Source organism: Clinocottus analis, unplaced genomic scaffold (genome assembly GCF_023055335.1).
Source record: "Clinocottus analis isolate CAN_PGR_092001 unplaced genomic scaffold, fCliAna1.0.p SCAF_15, whole genome shotgun sequence".
Taxonomy (NCBI): Eukaryota; Metazoa; Chordata; class Actinopteri; order Perciformes; family Cottidae; genus Clinocottus; species Clinocottus analis.
The window spans coordinates 15,049,687-15,076,332 of record NW_027175876.1 but is presented as its reverse complement, the minus strand read 5'-3'; the positions used below and the strand labels follow the sequence as shown (position 1 = coordinate 15,076,332).

Sequence of the window (26,646 nt, the reverse complement as noted above, 5' to 3'; positions counted from 1 at the left end):
TTCTTGAACTTAGTATCCAGGCCATCCATCATTCCTGTCACCATCAATCGAATAACGCAAGACAACTGCAATCCCGTCTCCTATCGAACCAGAGTTGCTACGTGACCTGCTCCACCAACTAATCTCGTTGGTTATACCATTTTCTCCAACGCCTATACCTGACCTTTCGCTTCGGGTTTTTTAAGTGAGCCTGCAAGAAAATAAAAAACGGAAACAATTCGAATCAGGCTAGACATTTGCTATTTGCATTAACAAACCTTTGCCGAATCCTTGTTTTATCTTCCTCAATTACTCTTTATTTTGGTTTTAGTGCAGACTTCTCTGTGTTTCGGTGCTAAAAACTATTCATTGTCAAATATGGAACTCAATCGCCATTAAGTCATGTCTTCATTTCCAATTCATAACAACACAAGTAGCTAAAATAAAACAGAAGAAAGAGATGCAGTGCATGAAGAACAAACAAAAGCATTCCGATATTTTGTTTTCCTTTAAACATCTTGGTTTGAGTTTGGATTTATAAAACATGTCAGCTCTCTAACATCGAGTGATTACAAGCATGGATAGAAACAGACAAAAAAAGCACTGTCTATACAGCACAACAATTAAAATTCTCATGAGTCTTCATCATTTTATAGAAGGATATTCACAGTGGGTCTTGTTTTGTTATGTGTACGTCTGTGTGTTTTCTTTTTACAATATTTTTCCAGGGGAGATGGGCATCAGGCATTTAATTTGAAAAGAAGAAAAGAAGAAAGAAAGTTGTCTTCCCCGTGGCCTGTCGTTTTAGAAAAATAAATAAATAATTTAAAAAGAAATGGAGATGAGTCAAACTTCTTCTGTTCATCAGGAAGTGGTGTGCAATAGCCCAACGCTGCATGGATGTGTGCCGCCTATAGAGTTTAGAGTCTCTGTTCAGTTTAAGTTCAAAGTTTGTAGGCGTCCTCTGGTGCAGAGCTCAGATGTATCCATGGTGATGCTCCACAGGCAGGCACCGGGCGAGCTCAGGCAAGGTGAGATGGAAGTGTTCAAGTGGGTGAACGGTCAGATGGGTTTGACGTACAGCTCGGAGATACTGAGCTCCACGTGAAGAAGATCCCTGAGCCAACATAGAGGCCTGGACACACAGTACAGAGGACGGAGGTTAGCACACGTAAGTCCAGGTCGGATTTAAGACTTACAATCCCCAAACCCCAACATTATAGAGTAAGTTAAGAGTAATTAAGTGCCTTTGTTTTTGCAGATAATACATTTTTGTGTGTGTGTTTAGCAGATATCCCAAGGTTTTATTTAATAAAAACTGACACTCTTCACTTGTCTTATCTTTTTATAATACATAAGAAAATGGGACTCACTTTAGCTTACACCATCTATAGTATTTTTCACCTTAATAGTCTTTCCTCTGCTAATATCAATAAACACAGCATCAATAGCAGTTCTAGGAAAACGCTCTGGCCTGAGATGTGACAGATGAATCAGGGTCATCTGACAGATGAATCAGGGTCACTTTTTAACTTAGGGGAACGATCAACTGAACCCATAATGTAACTGTTTTGTCTCCTGTGTGCCTTATTCATTCATGACCTTGAAGCGTTTTTATGGGCTAGATGGGGATGTAAAAAAAGGAATACCTTAAGGTACGAGCTTTTACTGAATCTTTCAACCTCTTCTTACAATCTTTCTTAGTAGATGCACTTTGCTTAGCTGTCAGGGTGATACTTAAGGTAAATTGTCATCATCTGATTTACTGAAAGTATGATGTGTAGAAAATGTTATGCAATAATTCCTCCATCCGCTGTTGAAGACCATGGGATGCAGTTGAAAAGAGGACCTCGACTGAAGGTTATTTTTGTATCACTTAATCTCATTGAAAAAAAAAATATATATATATGTATATATATATATATATATATATATATATATATATATATATATATATATATATATATATATATATTTATATATGTATATATATATATATATATATATATATATATATATATATATATATTCAAGAGCTATCTTCGAAAAATCCTTTAGGCCTCATCCTTCTGTCATGTTGCTTTTCAAATTAACTCTTCCACATGTTCTCTCACAAACATGTAAACTTGAGATGTTCAGTATGAAATAAAACACATTGTCGACTCAGTTGCACTATTCAGCAGAGAGGAGGGTAAAGTAGTGCAAATTCAGTCATGTATTCCATAATGGTTAAATGTTATGGCTCAGGCTTTATCGTGCATAAAAAATAAATAAAAAAATGTCTCTCTTCCTCAGTCCTGGGGAGATTTACTGCTGCAGTCACCATACGCTTTCGCCACAGATCAAATTAGGGGAAGCAAAAACATCCGGCTCTACTGAGCTATTACTGTAACAAGTCAATGGTCCGTCAATGAGAAATAATTAGATTAAATACTCCTCCAAAACATATAGGCAGCATTTACTCAGAGCTTAATGTCACCATGTAGATAGCTGTTTTTATTCATTTATTTTTTTAGATGAACCGTCACAATCAGCTTTTTGAACTTCATTAGCAAAGCTTGGTGAATTATCAGACAGGGAAGAGGGGGCTGTGTTGGTGAAAATTGGCCCCAGTGAAAATAAATGAAGCAAATGCAGCTCCTATTTACATATAAAGAGCTCTATTAATCAAGGTAAGTGTCATTACAGCGTGGCTCATTGAGCAGTGAAGAGTGGGCGTTAAATAAAATTCTCTGTGCTCGGGTGCCTCCGGCATGCGATACGTCTTGATTTGAGAACTGTCAGCGGTGGTGGGGAGCTGATAGAGGCTGGAGGAGGGGGAATAGTACGCCGATTCTTAATCAGATTGCCTGGGGAAAGGAGATGGAGGAAAATAATAATGTAGGAAGAGGAGGATACAGGCGATTGAGAGAACAAGTTAAAGTGTTATGGAGATAGAGTGAAGGAGTTGTGTTTCCAACACTGTTTAAAAAAAATATTATTAATATTTTGTATTTTCTTGCATATTGTATAAGACGCACACAGCTGAGTGTATGTATACCATAATCTATATATTCCAAATTCTGGTGTAAAGATACACTGCCTTGCCAAAAAAAAATATGGCCACCAAAAAAAAGGTCACACATACTAATATTTTGTTGGACCGCCTTTAGCTTTGATTACGGCACGCATTCGCTGTGGCAAGCTTCTGCAATGTCACAAGATTTATTTCCAGTGTTGCAAGAATTTTTCATCAAGATCTTGTATCGATGATGGTAGAGTCTGACCGCTGCGCAAAGCCTTCTCCAGCACATCCCAAAGATTCTCAATGGTGTTAAGGTCTGGACTCCATGTGTAAAAATGATGTCTCATGCTCCCTGAACCACTCTTTCACAATTTGAGTCTGATGAATCCTGGCATTGTCATCTTGGAATATTCCCGGGCCATCAGGGTAAAAAAAAAAATCCATTGATGAATTAACCTGGTCAATGCTGAACCTGGTTGTTGCTGAACCTAAACCTGACCAACTGCAGCAACCCCATATCATAGCACTGCCCCCACATGCTTGTACAGTAGGCAGTAGTAGTTAAATCCAGGCGACTTTGTTTTGGCCAGGCAGTATAATTAATTCATTAAAACCCTAAAAACCCAAACTGGTTGCTTTGGTCCTGTGTTATACTCACCAAGTTATCTGATGTGATTCAGGAACAGGGGGACTTTGGTCCAAACAATGTTCATAAAATTACCAGAATTGGCTCCCTTTGATCACGGTTAGACAATTCTAAGATGACTAATACTGAGGCAACTGTGGCTCAGTGGTAAAGCTTGGTCGTCCTTCAATCAGAGGATCAGTGGTTTGAAGGCAGTCCATGTCGATGCGTCCTTGGGCAAGACACTTAACCCTAAATTGCTCAGGTTGCTGTTCCTACGGTGTGTGATTGTTGAAATGTTAGATACTCCTGATGGGCATGGTAGCTCCTACCATTCGTGTACGAATGGGTGTGAATGGGTGAATGATAACATGTTGTGTTTAAGCTTTGAGTGTATGGAAGACAAGAAAATTGCAAGTACAGGTCCATTTACCATTTTACTGATATAAATAAAGGTCAAACTATGCCAACAAACCCCGAGTTGCAATAAACTGGAAACATTATTAAGAAATTAAATCCTAAAAAGCAGTAACCTTGCAGGTTGTGTTGTTGTAAGGCAACTGTGAATGTATTTCTGAAACAGCATGATGTTAATGCCATCCTGGGCACAATGCCTGCGCTCTTTCTCATCTCCATCACCTCTCTTTTTCTATCTTCATCTTGTCCCGTATCTCTTCCTTTCCCATAGCTGAACACTGTCGGGCTGAAAGTGAACTAACTAGTGGGCATAACTGTTTAATGTAGTGTGACCATACAGTTTTTTTTTGGCCAGATTATATCTGTTTGGGGATGAATGGCATTGAACTATCAGCAGTCCACTATCAAAACTATCAAGGTATCTGAATCACAATTAAGCAAGGAGCCACCATGTTGAGATCATTTACTTCTGTGAATATATTTTGTTGCATTAACATGAATGGGCTTGTAAATTGACTTGAACAGTGCTTTTTTAGTCTCGAGAGTCCACTCATTGCACTTTTACACTCAGCCACGGTCGCAGATGCAAGTCACTCCAGCAAAGATCTAGCTGGCAAAGTAATTGTTCCAATCAGGATTAGATTAATAAGGGCGTTGAGTAGAATATGAAAAAAAGCAGTGGAGGAGAAGTGAGTAAATGAAGACAAAGACGGGACTACTTACTTCGTCCTGTTTTTCAGGCTCGCCTCAGTCGAGTGGATTTACATATAGTGCCATTGCCCGTCCATGCCCATGTTCATACCCATGCCACCCATCGGCCCTGGAATGAGGAGTAAAATAAAGATTAAAGATTACAGACCCCTCAGAACAATGATAATAACAACTTCTGTCCAGTAAAAGTGTATGTACTCGCGTCATCTTTGATGCTAACACAAAACATCAAAATACCTTAACCACAAAGAGAATCATCTTCTTCTTTAGTTAGTGTGTGTTTACGTATTGTATGTATCAAAGCTTTTGTGTCTGTACTGGAAACAAAAGTAGCGTAGTAGTAAAAAATAAAAGATGACAGGGATTTTACAAACCTGGAAGCAGTAGTAAACTGCCACCACATCTCCATTAAAACATTCAAAATATGAGAATAATATTTATCTCATCTGAGTCACAAACCAAGATCCCACCATATTTCAGACTGTTTCTTTAAATTAGGTATTCCTTTAACCAAACCTGGGAGTTTATTTGACAAGGGCTGAATATAAGTGGGGTCATCTCTGAAATGTTGCCTTCAGAAAAATAGACGCCTAAATGACATGTTAATGTATGTAAATATGGGGAGTGATTAAAAGACAGAGATAAAGTTTCGTTTGAAACTCAGCTGACCACAAACAGAAATATTTATAGAGATTTTGCTGTTGATGGTTCGATAAATACATGGGATCTTTCTTACCTCCAGGTCGGAGACCCATGTGCTGCTGCCCATCAAGAACAAAGCCTCCCATTGGCTGGCCATCTGGACTGTAAGTTGTACCCTGACTCACTGTGAGAGGAGAGGAGAAGCAAGATTTTAGTAGTGAGCAAACCAGAGTTCAATCACTCTGCTTCACACCCAAACCTCTTTATTCTGTAGCTCCTTAATCCAGTCCATTCTCCACAAACCTTCAGATTGACTACTCTGATATATAATATGTCTCAGTTTACATACTGTCTGTAAATCCTGCCATGGATTTAATAAGTGATATCAGTAAGACAGTACCGTTTCCTTTTAGTTTCAACTGATCAGTCTGGAATGGAAGGAAGTATTTAGTACATTGAACATTTGAAAAACTGCAGCTTTACCTGCTCTGTTGGACTGGTCAATCATAGGTTGGACTATTCTCCTCCTTGCATTAATGAACCTAGAAAAAAAGAGTAACATTGTGTTAACTATTTGATCAAAAGGGGAAGGAGTCACTATATATTTAATGGACACAAAATTATTTATTAAAGGCTTTCACATTACCAAAACCACCATGTTTTTTTTTAGTTTTTTTTTAGCATTCCTGACCTTGAAACACTTCAACTTAAGGGCTCACTTTGCATTTTTTGTGGGCTTTTTGACAGTATTTCAATGCCTTTTTCAGTGAATGGACTTTGGTGACATGATAAGTCAATAAATAATATACAAAGCTAATAAATACACTTTGTGTTCATAGTACAGAGAGTACTTAAGTCTAAAAAAATGTATGTGTGTTTCCAGAATCAGCTGAATTATTAGTAAAATGAGTAAAACAGAAATCCCAAATCTTTTGAAATGCTGAAAATGAATCAAGAAAAAGACCCTGCATTACCAAAAAAATGTCAATTGCTCTGGGAACCTGAACTTTGCTGCCCATCTCCAAAGATTTCTATAGTCATATAGTATATTCCTGTTGACATAATCTGTAGCATTAGAGAAAGTTTTCACTTAAAAAATGTATTGATTCGGGTTTAGTCCTGGATGTAGCCTTAGGTTGTGATTAGGCTAATTGCTTGGCAATGTTTATGACATTGATACATCAGGAACAGTACTGCAAACTAATGATAGTAAGGCTATAGTATTGCATGCCTTACTATCTGTTTTTAATGGAACCTGTGGTTGTCTTTCATCTTTTACTAAATGAGGCCGTTAGGAAGAAGCGGGACATGTAATAGTTACCTTTAATCATTAAAGACAGATTGTAATCCAATTTCTGGTAACACTTAAAATCAATGGTTTATAATTCTTATCAGGATATCTATTTACCTAAATTAAAGTAAATATTCATGCATTGTTAAATTATTATTGTTATTTTTTAATTGTGTGCCTGTCTGTAAATTTAAAAAAAAAGTGATGTTCAGCTCACCAGCTGTGCACTGACAGAACGACTCTATTCTACCTTGGCAATTTGTAAATTAAATGTATTGGTATTGTACCAATTACATATTGTCTGTATTTCCATAAAAAAATTGCAAAATGGCATGCCTGGCTATATGAAGTGACAGCAGGCACAAAGGGAATGAAAACAGTAGAGGGTTCAAGGAGTTGAAGTTACTTACCAGTTGTTCACTTGAAGGATGGTGAGGCCTGTGTCTTGTGCTAGCTGTTTTTTCTGTTCCTCTGAGGGGTATGGGTGCTGTGAGGTACACAAAGATCAGAGTGCATTCAATAAAAAAATATATATTAACAGTAGGGCTAAAGTCTAAAACAGCTTGGAATTATCCATAGTCATAGCGTGCAGGCTTGTGTACTTCAAGAAAAAAGTTCTACCCAGGAAGTGTAATCATATTCTGTGGCAGTCTTTTCCATGTACAATTATTCCTGGAATCGAGTGCACAAGTTGGCTCTGGAAAAACAGAGGCTGACCAAAGTTTGCCCCCCTGAACACTTGCTAAAAGCGCGTGCCATTGTGTGACAGTATTTGACATTATTTGACATTGCTTGACAAATGATCGGGTGGAATATAAAGAGGCACAATGGTGGCTTTTGTTTGAGGCCCTGATAAGGTTAGGCCCCCTGTCATCCCCTCCCCCCCAACCCCTGCTTGTCTTGCTCTGTATCCCTGTCCTCCGGCCCTGGTCCCTTTGCCGTGTGTGTGTGTGTGTGTGTGCGTGTGTGTGTGTGTGTATGTGTGTGTGTATGTGTGTGTGTGTGTGTTTGTGTGTGTGCGTGTGTGTGTCTGAGACAGTGTGAGAGAGAGACAGTGGGAGGAAGGCAGCAGATGGTAGACAGAGGTGATCCTCGTACAGAGAGCAGGGTCGTGGGCCAGTCCCATTCTGCTGCTGTCAGGCTAGCAGCCATCTCTTGTGGTTATCGGTGAAGGATGAGCTTCCAAGTACTTCATTTTTGAACTGCCCTTTAGGCTTACTCAGACACGTGTAAATGTTGCTCTCCTGCAGCGTTCTTCTTTTTTTTACTGTGAAAGTTTTTTTTCTGTTTTTTGGGGGGAGTTTTTCCTGATCCAATGTGAGGTCCCGGAACAGAGATGTTGTATAGCTTGTAAAGCCCTCTAAGGCAAGTTTGTAATTTGGGATTTGGGAATATACAAAATTAACTGAATACATGTGCATCAATCACACACACAAGCTCAAACAAAAGCATAAGCAGTGATTCCAAGCCTGGCCAGTCAGCTTTATTTTACTATGGATTCATGAGTCAAAAAGGATTTGGACCACTGCGAAACAGTACCAACGAATGCACACACACAGAAAAATATACATATAACATATGTAAAAACAGGAGCAAAAATTGACACGTAATAAATTGTGCACAAATATCCAAACATCTGTACTGAGTGTGTATTTTGGGGCAACTTGAAGCATTCCTCCCAGCTTGGTGGCTGACAGTCAAGTGACAAATTACTCTTAACCCTCATATCAAAGCTCTCTCTCCCACGATATATATTATATATATATTATATATATATATATATATTATAAATGTTGGATTCAGACGGCGCAAAGGTTCAATGGGGTTAATGATTAACTATAGTAGGATATGAAATTAGCATCAACTGACTTGTGTTATATATATATATATATATATATATATATATATATATATATATATATATATATATATATATATATATATATATATGCCAGGTCATCTTTGTGGGTTTGGTCAAAATGCACATAGACACGGTGACAATTTGGAGACTTGATTTTGAGATTTTACACTTCATGGTCGAGCTCCCAGTTAAAATGCTGAATTGTTGCTTCCCATGAGCCACAGTTCAGCCTTCTGGTTACTCAACTTTGGAACTCCTTGTCTAAAGAATTGAGCCTGCACAATCAGGGACATCTTTTAAATTACTTGTCATGCTTCTCTTTCTTTTCCCTTCTTTTGTGAGGGCTCCACCTTCAATCTAATTGCCCCATCCAATGTTTGACTGAATATTTTAACCATGGAGGTACAGACAACCACTAGATTACTTTTCTACTGATGAGATAAGATCTAAAAAAAAATATATTTTGTGTATAATCTCTAAATGTTCGTCTGGAATGTAGATCCATGATCGCTGATTCCAGAATACGTCATCATCATGAAAAGAATTGGTGATTGGCAAAAAATCGCCACTTGGGTAATAAACCTGCTGTAGGGTCAAAATATTAAAACAAAAACCTTTGTTAGGAGCAAAGAAAATAATTTTTGTTGTCATAGTTGTCCATTACATGTGACCAGGCAATTAAATATTCTAATTCAACTGTGAACCCAATCAGATTTCAGCTGACTTTGACACAACACTTGTGACCTTCAGTGGATTCCAGGTTTGCACCGCAAACTCTTTGGCATCAATCCTTGAATCTGGATAAATGCAGAGTTGCATGGAAACCAACAGTTACGACCAGGCTAATAGGCCAATAATGAATAATATAATGAATCAAAACCTTTCACAGCTGCTTTCTCTATAGCTTACTCAGAGGGGATCTTTTAAGGGTTTTCAGAATTGACAACAAAAGCAGGAGACTACAGCTAGTGGTGGACAGAAACAGCCCCCCTAGCAGCCTTCCAATGGCGGGCCTCACACTGCAACGTCTGACAAAACATAATCCCACTCTTTTCACACCCTCAACGACTGATGAATGCTTGATCGCTTGGGTGTTGCAATAGGCCTTTCAGAGGCCAAAGTCCCTTTGCACACTTTTTATAGGCACATCCTGTCATGGCAAACACTTGTGCTTAACAAATTAGGCCTGAAAGGGAATGGGGAACAGAGAAGGGATAATTCAATTATCCTCCTTTTTCATCTGGAAAATCTAAAGGTAGGCTTTGGAAAAGAACGGATTACTCCGAGTACAGGACCTGTATGGGCCTTTTACAAACTAAACAACAGAGAGGTAGAACAACTGATGAGGCGGCATTGGTGGTATCTTTTGGACTTTGGATAAAAGGTAAAGCTCTCTTCTTACAAAACTCCTAAATACTGCTGCTACTTCTGAATGAAAGACTTCTGATGTTGATTTTTGTACAAACTGTGGACTACTATTTCAAGAAGGACATTTAGATGTGAGTCTGTCTTTGCTTTGTTTTCTTACAATGGAACGGGATGAACTGAGTTTTAGGATGCTTTCGAGAAATCTATCCAAGGCTCATTCCTGGATGTTGGCTGATGGAGGGACTGGGGTTAGACAACATTTATTTTGAGCATTAATACAAATCTAATTAGGGCTTCTGTTAAGAAAAAGTTTTGTGTTTGAAATCTATACAATGCTAAACTCCTTACCGTAAGGTGCTGGAAGAGCCACGCTCTCATTATATTTGTGGCTACTTTGGGAAAGATGCCTCGTTTCTTCTGCCTCTTCTTGTCCTGGTCATCCTCATCTCCTGTGCCTGGTGATGCCAAGCTGTTGTCGAGGGCGTCTCCTGTGATCAGAGATAAGAAGAGTCCCGTTGTGAGAAAGCTTTAATTCAGTCCTGTCGCCTTCACGAACACATGCTCCTCAGTGGAACAGCAGCACAAGATTCTTCCTCAGCTCTGCTTGATTCCTCGGCCATTGGATAATGAAGAGGAGTTTGCAGTGTGGGAGCTCAATAAAACCAAAAGCTATTAATTCAATTCTGAGTCACGCACTTGACATGAGGTAATTGACTACGGTAGTCGTGCGCCTGCCATAAAATAATGACCGTTCATAATGCAGTCAGACTCAGTCCTATGTACTGATATTTATATGTGACCTCTTCTGAAATGGGACCAATCATTTCCCGATAAATAAAAGGATAAAACAACAAAAGCCTAGCATGTGCAGAAGTATGAACCCAATAACATCAAACCTTGTGCTGTTTGAAGCCTGAAACAAGAAGGTTAATTTGGGGTATTGAGGTAGAATGTGAACGTCGTGAAAAGGTGGGTTCTCATAAGTCCACTGATGGACCAGCTCCCTCCCCAGCCCATTCCACACACCCGACTGAAGACATCAGTGTCAAATTTCATGGCAGCTAAGTTGTTTGTTGTTTGATTTCAGCAGGAAGCTGATGTGGAACAAGGCAGGAGACTTCCTTTAAACTGAGATTTCCGCTCTTGCTAGCCAACTCACTCCATCTTGTAACACAAGGGGCACCCACCCCCTTTCCTTCTTTGCCATTAATTGTGCATCAGCCGAGATGATTTACTTTTAACAGTGGTGGTTATTTTTCTTGCCCTCAAGGCAGAGAAGCCTTGAAAGCTTGCCTGGAGGGCATGTGAATAATGTATCTGAGAGACTCCTCCCCCGGGGCGGGACAGAAACCCTTTTCTTAAGATTTGCTATAGCATGTCTTTTTGTTTTTAGAGATGCATCAATCAAACACGCCTATATGAGCCATATTCATGAATAAATATTTCAGCTAATGAATATTGACGTTAAATAGGATGTGTTCTAGGGTCTTGGGCTATGGGGGTTGTGGGAGTTTTGACGGATGGTGTTCAGCTCTTAGTCATGGACAGTGTGGAGGCTACAAATTGCCTGTGTCCACTCTTTGAGTTATGTTCCCCACCTCTCTTACAACTTGGCATTTAAGTAACTTCTGTCTGGGCAAATATTCCTTTAGGTAAAAATATTTTCAATTGGGAATGTCATCTTCCTACGTACCTCACAAGATACCTTGCTGCAGAGACCAGCAACTCTTAAACATTTCAATTTGTTTGACCATCTTGAAAAACGTGAACAGATGTTTTATCCTTGCCCTCATATAGGTAAAACAAGAAATAAGATAAGATGACCACACTGTTGAGTTGACTGAATGAAGACACAACTAAATGGCAATTCAGACTGATTATCAGACTTTAGTATTGTAACAAAATTAACATCAATATATTACAAGATATTTGACAACCAAATCATTTTTCAAGACCAACTTTATATTACTGATGACACTGGTGCATCTCTATTTCAAAGGGCAAGTGCATGTCCATTCAATATATAATAACATAAATCGAAGAGCGGCCTCAATAATGAAAAAGGACAACAAGGAGTTTCGCAATTGACTGGTTCTGTATTATGTTTCAACTTCAGATTATAAAGTTTACATGTGGTAACAAAATGCATCATAAAAACTTAGAAATGAAAAGAAAGAAAGACCTTATTATATCTAAGGAAGGAACGCTGTTCACCCCTCCACCCCACCCTGGTGCAACCACCGCCTCTCCTCATCCCTCTTTCTTCTGCTCCGGAGAGGGTAGAGCCGCAGGGCAGATCCTCTGCTACACTAATCGCTACTGACTGTTCCCCGGCAACTCAGCCAATCTAACTAGTGTGTGACGGTGCAGTCTCAAAGTCATAAACCCGTGCAAGTCTCCCATGCCTACCCTTCAACCCCACTCCAACCCCTCCACCCCCACTCCACTGTTCCTGCCAGTGTCTGCACGGGTCGGTGAGGGGGGGTGGGGTTGATGTAGGGGTGGGCATTACTGCAGGGATGGCTGGAGTATTGCCCCGGGGCTAAGAAGAAAACACACAGAAAAAAGAAAAACAGCACCTTAAGATATGAAGAGTCGTTTCTAGCACCTTCTGCATCTGCTGCTCAACTTTTTTTCTGCTTCTGTTGCTGTAGACTGCCTCTTTATACTATGTAGGTCAAGCCAACTCAGCCTTAATTGTTTGTTTTTTTACTGATACATTATGTTACTTAGAGCATTCAAAACATTTTGGAACCATTGAAATATTGGGACGACAGCAGATATTTCCAAAATCTCTTCCAAAATATTATTGTAGATGACAAAATATTAGATTGAAGCTTTGCCACAGGGCTGATCATTTTGTATGTATATGTTCGGTATATCTTACATTTCAATGTCATCCATTACTGCAATTATGTGTATTATTTATATTTCTTGATTATATTATTGAATGCTTATTTTCATTCTTATTTGCCGTCAGTGTATTAATGGATATTTACTGCATACTTGTCCCTGTGGTGATTACTGTGGGTTAGATATTCCTGACATTTGAAACTGTTTAATAATTTTAGTTTAATTTTCTCTCATGCCGCCTCCACAGTCCCTGCTATCTGTAGCTCAGGGGCTCTTAGCACTGGGCGAAGTAGTCTTTGGATGACGTGTCTAAAAGACAAAGTGCAAAGCGGCTAGCAGAACTGATTATAGCTCTCCCAGCTGCATCAGTGATGCAAAGCCAGCGCAGCCTGTCTAATGAGCTCAGCAGGGCCTGATCCATCATCAGTGACACCTTGTGGCTCCTCCCCTTATTAGACATTATACACAGCTCTAAATGGAGTAGTCTGGAAGATGCCCAAGACATGAGAAATCCTCAGTGGAAGAAGTTGAGTATGATTATAAGCTGTTGAAGGGAAGATGCAACTTTTGAAATCAGTTTAAAGCCAAGCAGTTTGCAAGTACCGATTGAACTGCAAATTTCCCCACTGTGGAACAAATAAAGGAGTACTGAATCTAATCAAATCTAACAATTCAACCTACAGTGGTCAGTATTCCACTGAAAATTTGAAAAAGCAGGTGTCTGTTGAATAAAAAAGACTTCAGATGACGCTGAAGTGCTTTCTCAACCAGTGGATAAGACCATTTGTTTTCACTTTTTAGGTAATTTATCACATTGAAGGTTCAGTTTGCACCTGGCTCTTGCCAGAGTATAACTAGAGTACATGCATATTGATATTTTGGGTAAACAGAGAACATTTACAAGGTACTTTGTACACACATCCCTGTCCCCAGGACCTCACATCAAATCAGGAAAAACTCCCCCTCAAAAAATTAAGAATACCCTTTCACAGGGAAAGAAGGAAGAAACCTTCCGGTGAGCAACAGAGGAGCAGGATCTCTCTCCCCGGAAGAACAGAAGCAATAGATCCCTCTCCCCGAATGGACCGAAGCAATTGATGTAGATAAATGATTGAATTACATGATTGAATTACAATATCATATATTGTTTCTCAGCAACTTAAATCTGCAACATTTTAAATGTAATTGTGTGGTATGACAGCGAAAAATTTAATTACATTCACCTTCATTGTTTTGGGGTGAATACAGATTCAAGACCGAAACTATTTGCATGCATAGATGCCTCTGAGGAAAAGTGAGGAAATAATATTTTACTAGGTGAACTAGTAAAATATAAAAAAATATATATCAGTACACAAAATAAAAATTTTGGTCATTTTTTTTAAGTAAATCATTTTACCATTTCCTTTCCCTTTACATCCAGCATGTATCTCTTACTGTTGCCTCCTTTTAAAAATTCTGACATCCACAACAAGAGATGCTAAAGGGACATTAGCAACAGCCTCAGTGAAGCTGTGATGTCATTGGCATGTCAGCACCTCTACCTCCCCACATTCCTGACTCCAGGCTCTGGATGTAACAAAAAGATGCAACACATCCTGTTCTTCACATTCCATTTCTCAACACTGGTGTTGTGTGTATATTTTTTCGTCACTCCCACTGCCTTTTGTTTTATTTGGGTCTTTGTGATGGACATTTCAAGCCTTCTTATTGTCCTCCTCCTTTCAAACATTCCTTGGAGAGCTCAGCCCCTTTCCCTGTGGTCAACAGCAGTCACCCTGGGGGTTGAGCTATCCAGGAGAGCCCCCTCTACATATCACACAGCTTACAAGGCAACAAACAAAACCTCAGAGCTTCCAGAGGAGGAGGCAGCCATGACCCAAACCACCAGCCACATTGCATGGATCATCTACCTGTGGTTAGCTAGGGTTGGAAGCCACATCATCACCACTTTAGTGTTCCCAAATGACAGTGGATTTTAAAAGGTTTCATCAGACTACGGAATCATTACTAGTGACATCCCACTACTGCAGGACTGGACTCATTTTTCTTTAGTGGACAGTGAGGAAAGGGGTAGGACTCAGTGTTTGTACTTGGGGCACACCTATACCTCAGACCGGCCCATAACCTTTGATACTGCAGATATATAATTTTAGCTTTACTATGAAAATGCACTATAGTGCGCTGTTCCTCTTTTACTTTCCTATTCACATTTATTCTGGCCTTTCCAGCTTTCCCTTTTCTCTTTCTGTTTGTCTTCTTGTTTTTGTAATCTACTCATTATCTGTCTTTCTCACATCTTCTGCCTGTGGTGTAATCTAAGATAGAAGTGATGTCTTACGTCATCGCGCATCAGAGTTCTGAGCTCACACAGCGCTTGTGTCCAGGTCAGATAACTTAACCTATTGATGGTTAAGTTATCTGACTGACATGCTATTGTATGAAGTTCCATCCATCCATCCATTCATGGATGGATGGATGAAGTTGATGTTGAATAAAAGTAATAAACATACTTACAGTAGTCATCAGTTTTTTAATGAAAAATATGATGTCCCACATGATCTATTTATAACACTCCCTCTGTTGGATTGTCCTATTTCAAACTTTCATTATTAATCTGGAGGAGTATTTTGAGAACCTCATGAGCATCTTTGTGGGATGCACGGTGGTGTAGTAGCTACCTCTGTTACCTAACAGCAAGAGGGGCCCGTATCCTGTTCCGGGGCGGTCCTTCTGTGTAGTTTTTGTGTGGCTCCTACAGTCCAAAAACATGCAATTTAGGACTCTAAATTGTTCGTAGGTGTGAATGTGAGTGTGAATAGCTGTCTGTCTAAATATATTCTCTTATTTTGCTCAACAATTCAACATATAGAACACTTTAACCTTTTTAAATATTGTGTGTTATTTAAGTGTTTTAGGTACCAAAGCCTGTGGGACAGCACGTAAACCAAAGGTTTCCATAGTCAAAGCCTTGAGCTTAGTATGCCAAAACATCCTCTTCGACCGCCACACCAAGAATGTTACTTCCTGAGTTGAAAAAAACTTTGCCAGTGAACATAATACAGGACTCAATTATGGTTCCACCACAATGTTCTGGCAAGGGAAATTAGTATCGTATATTGTGGTAGACAGGCTTGTAGAATCACCTCCAAATTTACTCACTGCTCTATTTTGATACTTCTTTAAGTTGAACCATGCTAATGTTAAAACAGTAAGGAAGGAGGAAGCGTTTTTTTGGCAGACAAATTTGGCAGGCTGGTGTTAAAGAGCTCAATCATCAATCCTTTCATTAGTCCATATTCATCAATGCAGAATAATTGAACATTAACATAATATTAAGGAGACATTAAGATTAACTGAATGAAAGATAATTGGCTTTGCCTGCAATCCCACTCTTATCAGTGTACCTCATGAACAAGGTGGGCGTTCTTTTCAAGTACTGAACTAATTATAAACCTGTAGGCCATCGACCTGCTCCAAATGAGATTAACATGATATACCTGTAGCTGTCCTTTCTCTACTTTAGGTTGTGTTTTTTGACTCTTTCCTAGCATGAAAATAGGCTGGAAACCAGGCAGAGAGGCCTGGGGAGAAGCAGCAGGTTGCATGCAGCACATCCTGCAGCAGCAACTACTCTGATCATTCTGCCTTCTTCTTTTCCTTTGTTCCTCATACATAAAGTACTCTGTCCTTACATCCCTTCAGGGGGCATTCTGCACTCCCATCCCCGATGCATTCTCTCCCAGGTCAAAAGGGCATGGACTTTAGGTTTTCCCCCACCGTTGTTTAAAAAAAAAAAAGCCAAAAGGAAAGAAGCTATTTACAACTCAATATACAATTTGTGGGTACTGAATGCTTGAATAAAGATGTCTGCAGACCATTATGTCTCACTCGTCTATTTTAGGTGGAACTAATATTATTTTCAAGAGTCCTGATTTTTTCTTAATTGTTTTAGTTTCTCTTGTCTTACAAAGCATCCTCTCATTGTTCTTTGTAATGCTCTGCTCCTTGATGTCTGATGGGCAGAGGGTGGAAAGTTGCTTTAAAGTCCATTCTATTTTTACTGTGCCCAAAGGGGAGAAAAACAAAAACAAGCCATAAAACCCTTATAGCCTTCAATTAGCACATCAGAAATCCCATTAAATGCAGGAATACCACGGTGACACAAGAAAGGATGACGTCAGAGCGAGACAGCATACAGTAACAGCCGACAATGACAGTAAACTCAGAAAAAATCTCCGTCAGCATCAACTGACCTGTAACTGAGAATCTATACAACTGTGAAAGGTGCGAGAGCCACAGTTCAATCAGAAACTCAACATTAATCTTCCCTTTTAATGTCAAAGTCAAATGTTTTCATTTGACTTTGACGTCTATGTACATCTACATACATTGTTTCTTGTAATTTTTTCTCACTATTAACTACCACCATAATTATTGTTGCGTGCTTGTCACGTAATCAAAGCTCTAGACAGGATTTTAGAAAAAAAAGGGTCTTAAATCAAATCCTGATCAACTATATTTTCAGTGGCTGTAATTTAACATTGAAAAGGTCTTGATACAGTTTCTACCTGACACAAAGAGGCACCTTTTAGCGCCTGTATGAGACATAAACCCATCCGCGTCATTACAGGTCAAATAAAACCCAGTAGATGGCTGGTCATGCACCGAGTGAAACCAAGTCAACGTTGATTCAGTTTAACTAACGAACGAAGCAAACTACATAAACTTACGATGGAAGTGTGATTTTAAAAACGTGGAATGAGCGAACATGACGAACTCTGACAAAACAAACACAACATGGGAATACACAGTGTTATAGCTTGAGGCGTGGGATCACTAATCAAGTGATTTGTAGGGAGTGAGACTACATACTGGTGTAAAAGTAGTGAATCCTTAATCTTTTTCTGATTTCTTTGATGTAAAAAGTCCAATTGTAATTTACTGAATCTAAAATAATTGAAAACAGGAAATTTAGTATTGCACCATGTGCATTTTCTATCCATATAGAACACACCCAGGTTACTAAAACTCTCCCATTCTCACATTGGTTCATTCTGAAGATATACATTTATGGATAAATGGGTCACAAATATATAGTTTCATAAAAAAAAAATGCTCTGTAATTTCCTGAAGCAGCTGAAAACCTTTTGGCAAATGGTACTCATACAGAAATACATTTGTTGGACCCCCCCCCCCCCCCCCCCCGAGTACCCAGTGGGGACTGCTGAGTCCTCACTGATCAGGAAGAGGTCACAAAAAAGTCAGAGCTTTGATATGAAAAAGAACACAGGAGGCCTGCCAGTGCTCTTACCGAGTTCACTAGTGTTGTCGCCACTATGAGAGACGTGTCCCCCACTGGACGGTCCTGGGGTGCCCACAGAAGGCGTGGAATGGGCATCATCCATGTCTCTCCAGGACGCTGGGTTCTGGGAGGTCAGTAAGAGGTCCGCACACCAGGGGACAGGAGATAAGGGAACAGGAGAAGAAGAGAGAAGAGAGCAAAAAATTGATGAACAAGGTCCGGTAGGTCCAGAATAAAGCCTGTTATGCAGTTTACCAAAGACACAAAAACAGTAGCAACCAAGTTATAAAAAATATGAGACTAGAAAAACTTTACCATCCTGACAAAGAGGGAGGTTTAAATATAGTGTCGGAAAGAAAAGAAACAAGAGTAACCCTGCAGCATGTGGACCCTCCTGTGTCCTGGCTGCTTCTGGAACTTGTGTTTTTATTGGGCAGATTTTCCTGGCCACTCAGACGGCCATAAGGCCAAATCAAACAGCAGAGCTCCCTCTTCAGCCTCTCTGCGTCAGCTGTTTGCCGGATGGTGATCCGATGAAGAGCTCAGCAGATGACAACAAGTAGAGCGGGAACAATGGCGCAGTGTGAACGAGCCCTCTCAATTGACGGCCTCTCTTTTCTTATCCAGTCACCCAATAATTACAATTCCTGAGTACACACAGCTAGTAAAAGGGTGCCATGTGTTTCTATGTTTATCAAGCTAATGAAGGTCTCATTTCCCAAACCCCTTCCAATCTGTTAAAACCCAATTAACTGGAAAGGAGTGCAGTGTACAGCCAAGACTGAGAATCATAAACAGATAAAGAAAATTATCTTTTACTCTCACAATCATCCAAATGACTGTAAATACTGGTTCAATTCCTACACCAAATGACCTCTAGTAGCAAATATAGGATAAAGACAGTTATTAGAATGTACACAATCTTAATGTTTTTCTTAAACATGGCAAATATTGGGAACTAAGGATGTGTGTTTAAGCAACATCAGGTCAAACCATTATTAATCTACCATATTGGCTATTTCAATAAGAAAGAAGCCAATTTCCCGCAGATGCATGACATACAGTATGTATTACTTGTCTTGCTGGAGAGTAATTGATATGCAGGTGATCGTTTTGGGGGTGAGGTATTCCTTTATGTCGGATTTAGACTGTCTGAGACTGGCTGTGGATATGTAGAACTAGGTGACATGTATAACTTTTCAGCTACATATTGATTGTAACTTTGACCCCCGCACACCCGTCTCTAAATTAGACAGATTAATCTGGAGGGAAATTCTATAAAATGGACTTTGGGTTTTGGAATGGATTTAGGGTCTAGTATGGTTAAATAATCTATCTAATTACTGATGTTTTTAAAGCACTGCTCATGTGGAGCAACATCCTTGTTGTGATTCAGACCACAGATCTTCATTGAATGCGTCCCTCTCCTATCAACTCTCAAACTGCTAATCGCCAATAAAGGTAATGCATAGTTTGAGTATTGCCTGATAGTAAAAGTGTCCCAATTATTTTACCAAATCAGTATAAAAGGGTGTGAATAAAATCTGTGAAATGTAAGATGAACATCATGTTTTAAATGCTATTTCCGATGCTTTTTCATCCTTTGAGAATAAACAACGAAAGTAAACTGTGTTTTGGAGTTGTTTTTTTGTGATGAGGAAATGGTACCAATTTGTAAGGCATACTTTTTGTTTTGTTAGTGATGCTAAGAGTGATCGTAGTACATAGGTATTACGCCTGGCCAGAAAAAAAGTTGCCACCAAAAAAAAGTCACACACTAATATTTTGTTGGACCACCTTTAGCTTTGATTACGGCACGCATTTGTTGTGGCATTGTTTCGATAAGCTTCTGCAATGTCACAAGATTTATCTCCATCCAGTGTTGCATTAATTTCTCACCAACAGCTTGTATTGATGATGGTAGAGTCTGACCGTTGCGCAAAGCCTTATCCAGCACATCCTAAAGATTCTCAATGGGGTTAAGGTCTGGACTCCGTGTGTGAAAATGATGTCTCATGCTCCCTGAACCACTCTTTCACAATTTGAGCCCGATGAATCCTGGCATTGTCATCTTGGAATATGCCCATGCTATCAGGGGAAAAAAAATACATTGATGGAATAACCTGGTCATTGCAGCAACCCCAGATCATAGCACTGCCCCGTGCACCCACAAGCTTGTACAGTAGACACTAGTAGTTTAATCCAGGTGACGACTTTTCTTTTGGCCAGGCAGTGTATGTTGACAGTGCCGTTTCCTTTAAATGTAGAATGTTCTAAAGGAAAATGACACTCTCAATAAAACTTGAAAAGAAATTAAAACCCACCTGTGTTTTTGCGAAAATGTAGGTTTTCATATTAAAACTGGGTTTTCTCCGTAACCACAAGGGCTTTCTGAATGATTTAGAGTGCTATAATATAGAAGTCCTTGGGCGATTACTTAATATGTGTTACTGGTTAAAGTTGAATGAAGACGGAACACAGAAAAATAAAATAAAAAAATACTTTCAGGATCGATATCTCTTTAGAATGACGCAGCATTACACTTCTACTATATCATAGCACAATATGTTGACAGTCTCTCTGCAAAGTTTGATATTTACATTTACTCATGTAAAACGCTATTTTTTTCACTTTCATCTGACTAATGGTGTTTAAAGCAGTAACATACAGTAAATAAACGAAAATAAGGCTTTTGTGTACTCAAATCACATAAAATATTTTCTTATGGATCAAAATTCCACCTTACTTTTATCCTATCTTCTTCGTTCAAACTCCGATTTGAGTCTAAGACACCTCCTTTCAATTGCGAGAGCCTATTGAAGCTTTCTACAAATGAGATTGACAGCACCTTTACCCACTCAAAAAATTCAAGTCTCCAAATTTAGTGACGAGTAGGATTTGGATAGGGCAGCAGTAGAAGCAACCCAATGAGGAGTGTGTAACTCAACATCAACGATGGACACGTCACAGAGCTGGATAGCAAGCTCCTTTCTGTAGGCCCGAGAATACTTCATGAAGTAAGCAATTTGTATGTAGAGTGGCTGTTTAATATGGTATATTGCAATACTATATTTTATAATTTAATATACACAATATTATTCCAAAGGTCTGAACCCTGACAATAAAGGAGTACCCATTTTTGGTGAATTTGATAGCATAATTGGAGCCTGATGAAATAGAATTGTACTGCTAGATTTCCGCTTGCTTGAGGAAATAGAATGTACAGGTTTGCAATTAGAAGCTTAAGTCCAAACCAACAGTGTCAGTGGAATGTAGTAACATGTCCAACAAACCAAACGTAGAATGAAATGGCACAAGCATATCCGTAAACTCACACACACTGCTCTTTGCCCTTGTAAGATGGCAAACAGATTGTGGTACACTCAGTGGTTAACATGCATGTGTGTTACACAGCTGTGCATGTCTTTGTAGCCAGAGGACAACAGCACATCCATTATGCATGAGGCATTACAGGAGAGTGTCCTGTCACATCAACTGGTGGCCTCACACACACACACACACACACACACACACACACACACACACACACACACACATACACACACTCACACACACACACACACACACACACACACACACACACACACACACACACACACATACACACACATTAACTCTATTTTGTCACTTAAGATACAAGGAAGCATATTAATAAGTGTATTCTCAATAGCAAAAAAATGTATTTACAGTACAATAAAGTCAAGACCAGTATTTTTTACAAAAGACCATATTTTATGCTAGTATAAAGTATTTTAAACGTCTCCAGTCAAAATGTTGAAGAATTTACTTTTTGCAAGGTAAAATTTACACAACATTTCAGTCATGATGTGATTTAAAGGTTGCAAATTTCTAATGACCCCATGAGTTGCCATGCACATTTGCAAAAGGCCCTTTTTTGTCTTTTATTTCTAAGAGACTGGAGAGGGCCTTGAAAATACCTTTACAGAAAATAGGATTTATTTACACAATACTTTATGTATATAGAAATATATACATATTTTAACTATAGAGGGTCCCATCTGTGGCAACAACAAGCTCCTAAAGGTTGGAAAGTTAAGTGTAGGTCATGCATTAAGACACCACCACACCATGTTGTTCATTCTGTATACATGACACATTGTACTTTTGGTTTCTTCCCTTTTTCTCCCGTAAAAGGTTTTTAGTTAGTTTTTCCAGATCCGATGTGATGTCCTGGGACAGGGGATGTCATATATGTACAGATTGTAAAGTCCTCTGAGGATAATTTGTAATTTGTGATGTTGGGATATACAAAATGATCAGAATTGACTTAAACCACTGAAACATTAAAACAACATCTCAGTAGTTTACAGTCTACAGTTTATGGGGGAACTGTTATCACATCCAAAGGAAATTATAGTTGAGGGTTCTCTGACATGAAAAACAATCTGTCAATCTCAGAAGTAAGGAGTCAATCTGTTTTCTGCACACAATCCAAATGGATTTGTTGTATTATCCATAGACACATGATACACTGTAACTCTAAATCACTTCAACATCTGACTGAAAACACCAGGCTGATCAACAGCAAACACAACACTTTCAGCTGCATTTTGTGCTCTGAAGGTCATCATTATTATCACGTCTGACTACATTTTATATAAATACAATTATAAAGATTACTTTACAGAACAAGTCCAGTTGAAAACAAAAATGTTGGTTGAGAAAGACTGAGTGAAAGACATTTCGGCATAGATATGAGTATATATAGTATGATGAAAACTTATGATGAAGTTTTCTTCATCATAAGGTTAGGTTGATTTTATTTAAAAGAACTCCCTTTTATTATTTCAATAAACTAATACAGAGATGGAAGAAGTACTCAGGAAATAATTAGGAGAAATTAGTAATACTACAGTAAATACTCTGTTACATGTAAAAGTCCTGCTTACAAAATATTACTCAAATAACATTGTATTATCATCAAACTAAAGTTTGTCATATATATATAGATATATATAGATATATATCTATATATAGCTATATATATATATATATATATATATATATATATATATATATATATATATATATATAGCTATATATATATATATATATATATATATATATATATATATATATATATATATATATATATATATATTGTGTTATTGTATTATAAAGATGCATTAATGTGTCTATTACTTTAATGTTGCAGCTGGTAAAGGTGGAGCTCATTTTGATTACTTTAATGGGTAGTTAGTTTAATCTATACTACTACATCCTCATTCATTAGAGTGGCTGTATATATTTTGTATTATTAATCTGAATTTCTAAAGTAACTAAAGTTGACAGATAAAGGAAGTGCAGTAAAAAGTACAATAATTACTTCCGAGAACATAGAAGTGTAAACTAGCATAAAACAGAAAGTACAAATACTTTAATGATGTTCTCAGGAAAGTTATTGAGTAAATATACTTAGTTACATTACAGCACTAAATACATGTAATAAAAACTGTTTTTCCAATTCTAGTCAATACATGTGATAACAGTTTGAAAGTGAAGTATTCTGTTTCTACTAACTCAATCATATTCTTAGTCTCCAAACTATTTGGAACATCACAATTCATAATTTATCTGGAAAGTACAGTTTTTAAGGTACACACTTCATTTTTCTTTGAACGTAATTGAGGTACCAGAGTGCATAAAAAAAGCATTAAAATATTGCTTGTTCATGAGGAAAAATGCCCCATACAGAGGTCGGGGCTCAGCCCTGAATATACTCAAATGCTACAAACGTACCTGCTGACATTACATCAAACAGCCCTCGGGTTCAGTAATGACACCAAAATCTGACCAAACCCAACATATTTTCATTTGTTTTTATCAAATTCATATTTTTCAATCAGTTTAAAGGCCTTTTGTGAACAAAGGGCCTTACGTTCAAGGAACGTATTCTAACATCATACCAGATTAGTCTACAGCAGCAATTCTCAACCTGTTTGTGCACTCCTAAAATAAAACAAAGTCTTCTCGCAAGCCAGTTAGATGTTGAATGTGTAAATAAATTGTTAAAAAAATGTAAACTTGTTTTCTTTTAATTTTTTTTAGAGGTCTGAAGAGAAAAAAATATTATGTGTATTATTGTGAAATTAAAGGATTAGAGAACAAATAAAACAGAATATAATCAAAACAGGTTTTCTCAAAGTTATTGGGTCCCAAACTCCAGTTAGTTAATGAAGCAGTGCTCTATCGAGCAGCTTTTAGCGCCTTGTTGTGGGTAAACAACTGCGAGACAAACGTTTCAATACGGGGATTATAGGAGTTGACGGTGAGTAGCATCAACAAGCATCTCTCATCTCATGTCTCTTGGATCAAAAGAAAATAATACATCTGGTGATGTAAGGAAACCTACTTGTGCTGCCGCACTGACGTAAACCTAATTATGAAGCACGATTATGCAGACTCACATGATCTGCAAGGTTGGTAGAAGATCCAGAAAGGTCGTCAAAGTCCGACTTGCAGACGTCCCGATCCTCTATGACTAGGTCGATTGGCATTTTGCCTTTGAGGCAGCTGATGTAGCGGTGACAGAAGTTATCACAGAGCTCATGGACCTGCGAACGCAGTCTTTCATTTAGTTTGGGCCGAGAACCAGAATAATAAAAAATAGATGCACACATTGTAATTGTTTATCGATCTGGTACTAATTCATACTGTGTATCATATACCTTTTCCAATTCCAGCAGATGAAATCGAAGGACTTGAATGGCTTGGATCATCTATAAACAAACACACCTTAAGCCACCTCTTCCGAAAATATATGATAAGAGAACAATATGATTTGACTGTTCCACTGACTGACTGACTGATATGACTGTACATTTGCCAGTTACCAATATAATACAACTGTGCTATTTCTATTACAAAAATTAAAGTGTTATTCGGGTATGAGGTTGCCCCAGGCAAGTTTGTGACCTCGAGGTGAAAGCAGACAGCAACACTTCGCATACAATAGTGAAGGCTTAAATTAAAAAACGTGAGAAATAAGTGCTTACCAAGTTATCCAGCTCTGGGTTGGAAGAAAATAGAGGTTTCTCTGCGCGGATCTGAGGAGGGGACGAAAATGAAATGCATCAGTTGTTGTTTTCAAACTGACTTAATTGTCTTGCTTCTTATCCAAAATGGCTTCATTGCCTATTTGATCCTACCTGTTTTGCAAATACGGCTATGTCTTCATTGAAAGAGTCAGAGGAGCAGACGTCTCCCCCCGCCACCCCGGGCTCTCTGGGCGTGCAGGTCGCCAGCTCGCACTTCTCGAACACCAGAGCCAGCAGTGGGAATAAAGGGTGTCTGCAACAGAGGCAGAGACGGGCCCATTGTTAGGCCTTTCCTGAACTATCGCCTCCAGTAAATCAAAGCAGCGGCAGATAACAATTCACGTTTAGATTGGTGAGTTCAACAAGAGAACACCAGCATGTAATCTGCGACAAATATTGATTTCCCCTCCTTAAATCAAGAGAACAACCGCGCCGCTGCAGTCAGATCATTTCATCTGTTTCCAAATCAAACAACCTGTTCAGAGATTTGCATGAATTATCCGAGCAACTGAGGAATTTAGTCCCGTTTTAAGCAACAAAAAGGAAGAAGATACAATTAAAACTGCGTCGATAATTCCTGTATAAACCTATTAGTTCCGAGGTTAAAAAAAAAGAGACAACTAGATTGTTTACTATTTTCTGCTCTGTTTAATTTAAATGAAAGTGTTTGTGACTTTTCAAGTTTAGGTCTCCAATTACATTATATCGTCTCATAACACAAATCTGCACAAAATAATAATGACAACAACAATAATAATTATTATTATTATTATAACAACAATAATTAAACGGTTATTAACGATATTGGTATTATAGACCTTTCCATACCCGTAGATTTGGTCCTTGTCTCTCTTCAGTGCGTCGTTGACCGCGCTGCCCATGCTGCTCGGCATGATGTTGTGCGGCGCATGTGCTGCATAGTGCTGCGTTGGGTGTGGTCCGTGGTTCAGGTGGTGGACCTGGGTCAGGGGCCGTGGGGCGTGCGGGTCACCGTACATTGAAGTGGGGACTCCGACTCCATCCATCGCGCCTCCGTAATGAGCCAGCTCGTCGTACTGGGATGAAAGTTGAAGATGACATTAGAGCAATATACAGGTGAATACGATGTGTTCACTGTATTTAGTTAGACTAGACAGGCATTAGACCTGGTTTCATGTCAAAATAAAACTGCCAAATTTATATATGAAAGAAAACCATTCGACAAATTATTTTCTTGCTAGAAATTCACATCATATGGTGTATTTATACAATAATAACTTTGTGCAATTTCATTAATTACAATTCAACTATAATCTGTCAAATTACATTTACCCTTTGCGCCATGTCCTTGCGCAATGTCCAGTGGTGTAGGCTAAAGACAAATTTAGTGTTGATGAGTAGTTAAATCGATGACTTTTAAATCCAAGAGGGAATTATAATCCTGTCCTCTTTTGTGGCATGGAGCAAATCAATACTTATGCAAAGTGATCCAAAAAAGTCTCTGTCCTCAAGTTTGCCAAAAGACGCACTGG

General features: G+C 38.6%; 1 protein-coding gene across 1 annotated transcript; it reads right to left on the bottom strand.

Annotated features, from left to right (window-relative positions):
• Window positions 1-658: 658 nt before the first annotated feature.
• Window positions 659-26,175, bottom strand: meis2b (Meis homeobox 2b). The gene is made up of 12 exons (XM_068576986.1): window positions 25,964-26,175; window positions 25,247-25,388; window positions 25,094-25,144; window positions 24,767-24,817; window positions 24,506-24,652; window positions 18,066-18,180; window positions 10,247-10,386; window positions 7,080-7,156; window positions 5,862-5,920; window positions 5,473-5,562; window positions 4,749-4,845; window positions 659-1,114 (listed from the first exon to the last, which is right to left on the bottom strand). Exons 1-11 carry the CDS (start codon window positions 26,158-26,160, stop codon window positions 4,787-4,789), a joined length of 1,128 nt encoding a protein of 375 aa, XP_068433087.1. The 5' UTR covers window positions 26,161-26,175; the 3' UTR covers window positions 659-1,114; window positions 4,749-4,786.
• Between the last annotated feature and the right edge of the window lie 471 nt (window positions 26,176-26,646).